Source organism: Nestor notabilis, unplaced genomic scaffold, assembly GCF_000696875.1.
Source record: "Nestor notabilis isolate BGI_N333 unplaced genomic scaffold, ASM69687v1 scaffold13441, whole genome shotgun sequence".
In the NCBI taxonomy this organism is placed as follows: Eukaryota; Metazoa; Chordata; class Aves; order Psittaciformes; family Psittacidae; genus Nestor; species Nestor notabilis.
In genome coordinates, this window is record NW_009914287.1 from 7,526 (window position 1) to 14,241 (window position 6,716).

At 36.7% G+C, this 6,716-nt stretch overlaps 1 protein-coding gene across 1 annotated transcript in view; it reads left to right on the forward strand.

Annotated features, from left to right (window-relative positions):
- POT1 (protection of telomeres 1) overlaps positions 1-5,845 on the forward strand; it is a gene marked incomplete at its 5' end in the record, with an annotated part of 12,811 nt that extends 6,966 nt beyond the window's left edge. Inside the window, 4 exons of the mRNA XM_010023587.1 lie at positions 703-797; positions 2,277-2,368; positions 4,616-4,721; positions 5,733-5,845. Coding sequence (XP_010021889.1) covers positions 703-797; positions 2,277-2,368; positions 4,616-4,721; positions 5,733-5,845 — 406 coding nt within the window. The remainder of the gene's footprint in view (positions 1-702; positions 798-2,276; positions 2,369-4,615; positions 4,722-5,732) is intronic.
- Between the last annotated feature and the right edge of the window lie 871 nt (positions 5,846-6,716).

Genomic DNA, 6,716 nt, shown 5'->3' on the forward strand with positions numbered 1-6,716 from the left:
TTTTACAAACTGAGATGTTGTTTGTATTGCTGAACAGCAAAGTAGTGACATATGAATGTATATTTAGTGATGTAGTGATCTTATAATCACAGAATAGTTTGGGTTGGAAGGGACCTTAAAGATATCTAGTTTTGAGCCTCCTGCCGTGGGCAGGGTCACCTTCCACTAGACCAGGTTGCTCCAAGACCCATCCAACCTGCTCTTGACTGATGCCAAGGATGGGGCAGCCACAGCTTCTCTGGGCAACCTGTGCCAGTGCCTCACCACCCTCACAGCAAAGAATTTCTTCCTAATGTCCAATCTGAATCTACCCTCTTTCAGTTTTAAGCTATTCCCCTTTGTCCTATCACTACACACCCTTGTAAACAGCCTCTTTCCACATATCTTAGAAGCGCCCTTTAGGTACTGGAAGGCTGTTCTAAAGTCTTCCCAGAGCCTTCTATTCTCCAGGCTGAACAACCCTGCCTCTCTCACCTTAGATACACAGTTTTCCTCCTTTCTATTCACCGAGGTGGTCTTTTCCACACCAAAATGATTTTGTTTCTCTGCAGGGGTAATTCAAAAGGAGCAATAAAAATACTTTTGCACTCCCACTGAGTAAGAAAATCAGAATTTTTATTTTTAATTTTTTTTCTGTGCAGAAGCTTCTAGTATAAATAAATCGGTGTTTGCTTAGTCTCAGTATCTTGTTTTAAATGCTAGGTGCAAGCAATGTTCAACTCCAAAGCCTATGAAGAGTCTAAGTTCCATGGCAGCAGAACGACAGCCATCATGGGAACCAACTAAAATAGCACAAGGTTGGCTGACATGATACTGTCCTGAAATACTTTTGTGTCTTGATTCTGAAGTGTTTATATGAAATAGTTTGGTTTCTGGGTTGCGGTTTTGTACAGGAAGCATGTCATTTATGATTATGCTTGAGCATGAAGCTGTAAAATTTATTCATCTTTACCAGCTGAAATAATATGTTTCCTTTTGAAACTGTCATGGTATTATTTAAAGGATTTTACATGTTAAACAGTTTCTTCTACCATAGGTGTCCCTAGTAACACCTATTGTGGCACATCACAGATGTGATGAATTTTTGGTTGCAGATGTCATTTTTAAACTGTGTACATACTTGCAGTCCTAGAAGTTAGTCTTGCTTTTCCTTTTGAAGATACAGGTTTTCTGACCTAAAGAGAGTCTTATTTAATGACTAGTGCAAATTAGACTTTTTTCTTCTGTAAGCATTATTGATCCTAAGCATATTCCAGCAAGTCTGCAAGAAATAATATTTAAATTAAAGGAATTATACAATAACACGTTACATGCTTTGTTACTTTATATAGTCAATATATTCAAATGCTGGAGGTAAAATGGAGATTAAAACTTCACGTTAAAGAAAAAGAATATTCTCATACTTATCCATTCATGTTCTAACATATTAAGTTGTAATACCTAGCAGTATTTAAGCTTGTTAAAGATAACTGTCAGCGTTACAGCATCTGCTATTGACATTTAATTCTCAAAATGAAAACAATATTCATTAAATAATTTCTACATTTATACTATTTTATGTAGAGTATTCTTTTTATCATCTATGTTTTCAGACTAAACTGCAAGTATATCAGATAAGTTGAACATAAAATGACTAGCCAATTTAACTAGATGAACCCAGAAAAGACTGATGAAGAGTTGCAGTAACTTTGTATGTTCAAGATATTTTATGTTTGCAGCATGACAGTTACTGCTGCCAGTGAGAGAATGACTACAGTCATTTATGTATGCTGGAATATTTTCAGAACTGCCAGCAGTTTTTCTGAATAAGGCTTTGCCTGGTATTTTTTAGTACATCATATGAAAGAAATATTTTCCTCAGAAGATATGTTTTCAGGTGGAATGGCATCTTACTATCACTGAATTAAGAACAAGTCTCCTTTAATCTTCCATGGATAAAAGGAGTAGGAGGATCCTACCAAGGTAGTATCTAAGATCTAAGCAGATATTAGCATTTCTTTTACTAGGATGAGAGTAAGTACTTTAAAAAAATTTCTACGTGTTTACAGACTGATCTCTTAAGTGTTTCTAGGCAGATTGCAATGCACTCTCAAAATACGAACCACATCTTGCTATTCAGCGCCTTTATTTTTTTTGGCTTGTCAATTTATACTTTTAATGGCAGTCTTCAAAGTCAGTTTCTGTTAAAGGAAGAATATTGTCAGCTTGAGTTGTTACGGTTTGTCTTGCATACTGATTCTAAGAAACAAACTGATTTTATTTTTTTTTTTCTTCAGTTTTAGGCATTGAGCCACTCCAGTATGTTTTTATTATGAAGTTTACACTGGTTGATGGAACAGGAGCACTAGATGCATACCTTCTTGACTATGTAAGTAAATATAGGTAAAGGTAGATTCTACAGATTATGTGGCTTTGGATTTTGTTTGTTTTCAAAATAACAAATGTATGTACAGAAATATTCATTCTGTGTTACCTGCAGTGTTTTGCAGGGACAAGTGCAAGTGCTGTAATGTTATTAACACTGTCCATCAATGAAGATACATGGAATGCAATTTTTAGTGACAAGAGCTGGTCATTGCTTCCTACATCTCCAGTTTAGGGTTGAAGATGAATTGTATATGTGTGGCATCTTCCTTAGTGAATTTACTCCTTTACATGCATGTTTGTGTGCAGTAGAAATATCTGTTGCTCTGTACTTTGTGGTTTGTTTTGGGTTTTTTTTTTTTCTCTTTTGTTTTACCTTTTGGGTTTTTTTCTGGTTGATTGGTTGGTTTGTCTTGGTTTTTACACAGACGTGCACATGCCCATTATAGTTACTACCCTAAATTCTGAGATGGTATGTCAATAATTTTAAAGAAGGGAATAATAAAAAAGTGAGAAGAGCTTGTCAAAGAATAGATTTATAATCTAAAATAGATTAGCATTACGTTATTCCTTTTGTCCTTCTATAAGTGCATTTGTGTGTTTTCTTACTCCAGGAGGTCATAGTTGGGAATACCAGGATCTCACAATACACTTTGGAGTAATCTATCTATACAAATGGAAAATAATCAGTATAGTGGCAGATCAGAATTATAGCTTTGTCCAAAATAGGACAGAGAAACAATTTAGTGGGATTTTTTTTTCCTCCACAACAGTGCTAATTAATGTGTATATATCTACAAGTTTTCCACCATTACTAAGTGACTTTGAATGAGACTTTGAAAGGAATAGTCTTCCCTTTGTTTTAAGACTGCAGGGAAAAATAATATTTGGAAAACCTGTATGTTTTCTTAAAATACACGGTGAATTAGCAGCAAAGGAGGTCAAAGACTGCAATCCCCATTTCAGCTAGTCAACCTTTCCTTCTGCTCTCCTTTTCCCTTTTCATGTAGAAAAACTAAACTGCAAAAGGAAATGGGGGAAAAGATTTCTAAACCATGTCTTGATGCAGAATTCCAAAAACCTCCACTTCAGGGTAGCTCAGATTCTTAATCAGATACTGCTCAGTATTACAGCTTGGCTGCAGGAAAAGTAAAACCACAGTTTCTTCTGAAGGTCCAGCTGCTAGCCTTCCTGCTGGTGGCACTTCAGAGCCAAGCCAATACCTTGCAAGACTAAACTTGAGTCCTCCAGCACCACCTGAGAAGGAACTGGGCTACTTTGAAGTGCAACTTCACTAATTTCCAGTCATGCTTCTGTAAGAATGCTCTCAGTTCTTTTCTTTCCTCTCCTCTTTATAGGAAAAGGCATTGAAGGAAAAGAATTTAAAAGTTTTATGGTCAGAAGAAAAATTGGAAGAGTAAGAGGAAAAAGTAGTTGTCTGTCAGTTTTGCTACCGGATCATCTGTTAACTTGTGATCACTTCCAAAAAACATGTCACAGAAAAATTACACAATGGTAGATAATTCTGTATTTCTATCTTTTAACAAAAACCAGAAAGTACCATAAAAAACCTTAGCTCACTTTGTGAAGGTATCAGTTGTTGAGCAGAGATACAAAATCAGGTAACAAACTTAGGAAAAATAAAATGGGACTTTGTGAGTCCTGTTTACTGTATATGGTTTAAAAATACACAGAAAAGGTTTATTTGGCATTTCAGCGTTCCATTCTTTATCTTTCTCCTCCATTCAGAAACGTATCCTGCAGTATAAGCCTTTCTCCATAGTTTCTAAAACTATCCAAAAATAAAAGTCACACTAAGGGAATTCCACTTATATGAAGCCAGGTTGCAGTGCCCCTGTGTTTTCAAGTCACTTTGTTCCTCTCAAAATGTTCTGCTCACAGCAGTGAGGGACTGTTGAGGAGGACTGAGCGTCTTCTCTGGCCGTAGCACTGTTTGCTTGTTGAGTTTTATGAGGAATGTCTGCCAGTTATACGTGTGCTCTCTGGGTGGCTGTAGTCCCTGAATACTCAGGGGTACTGACATATAGACCGTGGATTTTTTCAGACAGTTCGGGGTTTTTTCTGTATCTGAGCAGTTTTAGAAATAATATTGTTCTGTTGTGTTACCTATCTGGATAATTTTAAGTTCCATAAATTATATTAAAAAAAAATCAAACCCATGCGTTGAGGTTTCTGGCTAATGATTTCTTACCCTTCTTTCAAGACCTCATACTTTTCTGTTCTCTTCCAGGAAAAGTTCTTCAAAATTCCTGCCTCTGAAGTCTTAACTACTGATTTTCTTCAGCAAAAGATGCAGATGATCATGAATGCGCTCTGTCCTCCTGGAGGAAAATTAGGTCAGCTTGCTGGTATTTGACAAGGGGAATGGGAAGGGAAAGGGTCTTTCAATCTGTGATTGCATATGCAAAGTCTTAGAATTCATATTACACATGGGCAAAACTCAGAACAGAGAAATGCAGGAGCTGGTAAGAAGAATTCCAGTTATTTGCTTAATACATTTCTATAATAGTAGGACTTCCTTTTGAGAAACAAAAGCAATGGTTCAGTAAATTCTCATGTAGCATGCAGTGATGTGTGAATACAGTCATGCCTATGCAGGCACTAACATGTCATTTGTATTCATAACCAGAACACAATCATACTGTCACATCACATTAGGGAAAACTGAAAAGGAATTCGGCACGTGGCACATGCTTTGTGTGAGGTTCTAGTTTGGAATACTCAGCTGATTCAGAGCATCCCTTATTGCAGGAAACATCCATGGAAATTGAGCAAAAACTTAATCCAAACCCCAAGCACAGAGGTTTTTGTGCAGTATTTCAGTTGTGGCAGAAAGTAGCTCTGCATGAACTACAGATGCCCAAAGTAGCTGTATGTCTCTGCCACAGCTCCAGTCTTTGGAACGTATTCCTTCTAAGCAACTGGCTGTGAGTGACCACCACAACCATGCTGGAGTCTTTACCATACCTGTAAAAAGTGGCCCTGTTGTGAAGGGTGTCAAGGATGTTACCATTGAGACCAATAAAATTGTCTTATCGAGACACATGGAAATGAGTTTTTATTGGTGGAAAGTCTTTATATGTGCTGTGCTGAGGTACAACTACTGGTACCAAGTGCATCAAGGGGGTGCAGGGGTGGGGAGAGCAAGGCTTGGGAATTTGTCACTGAATACCGTTTCAGATGATGTGAGAAATTTTAAGATACAAATTGGAATTTCAAAATTAGTAATTAATTTATTTTCCTATTAATTGTTGTATACATTTAGATATCCTAATAAAGATCCTGCCCAAATTATACTATAAAAAACAGAAATTAGTATTAAATAATAATTTTGGTTTTGTTTGTAGATGACTCGCCATGGCTGGAATGCTTCATCAAGTCCTATAATGTCAGAGATGCAAAGAAACATCAAGTTTATTATCAAATTTTTGACACTACAATTGTTGAAGATGTTCTGTAGTGATGTATTGCTAATTGGATTCCTACTGGCTTACTTCTTGGTTTGGGATCAGAGACTGTATAAAAAACATCTTTGTTCCTTTCTTAGGAATTCAACCTGTATGTATGAAGTTCTAGTTTGTATATTAACGTGAATGGGAATTACGCTTTGATGTATTTACTACTTTCCTGGCATACAGCCTTATGATCTGAGTGCAAGCGCAGGTGCTAAGCTTTTCACTGGAGACCGCTTGGCTCAGGCTGATGGAAGCAATCAAGTATCCATCTGTCCTTCAAGAAGGCAGCAATGAGGTTACTCTAAGCTCGTGTTTTACTCAGAAAGTACAGTCAGAATGTTGCTGCTTTGTTTATTTCTGTTTTAAAATAAACAATATCAGCAGAGATAGGGAAAAGGAGCTCTTCAGTAAACTTCCTCTCAGACAACTTTGTGCAAGCGTATGTTACTGTTCTTGGCCAGTTTGATGGGAAGGTTGTCAGTTTTTAGACTAATTTGATTTTGTACCAGTACATACTTTTGGACAGAACTCTTACTGATAATCACAATAAGGTAATTGCTCTGTGCACCAGTTACTGTGAATTTTGATGGAGATATGAATGTGACTTTGTAATGATTATCACAAAAATTAAAGTCAAGCAATGAAAGTAAGGTAAAATTATAAAATGAATATTGACATTTGCTTGAACATAACGATTTTTAAGGTGGTCCTACTGGGTATCAGAGCTGTTAGCATGTTTATTAGCTGGGTCTGTGTTTTCAAAGGCTCTCACATACCTGGCTCAATTTTCTGTCAGATTACACTGCCCAGATCTGCCTTTACTGTTTTACATAATCAGATTATATGACTAAATTTAGAGTTGCAGAACTGATCTAG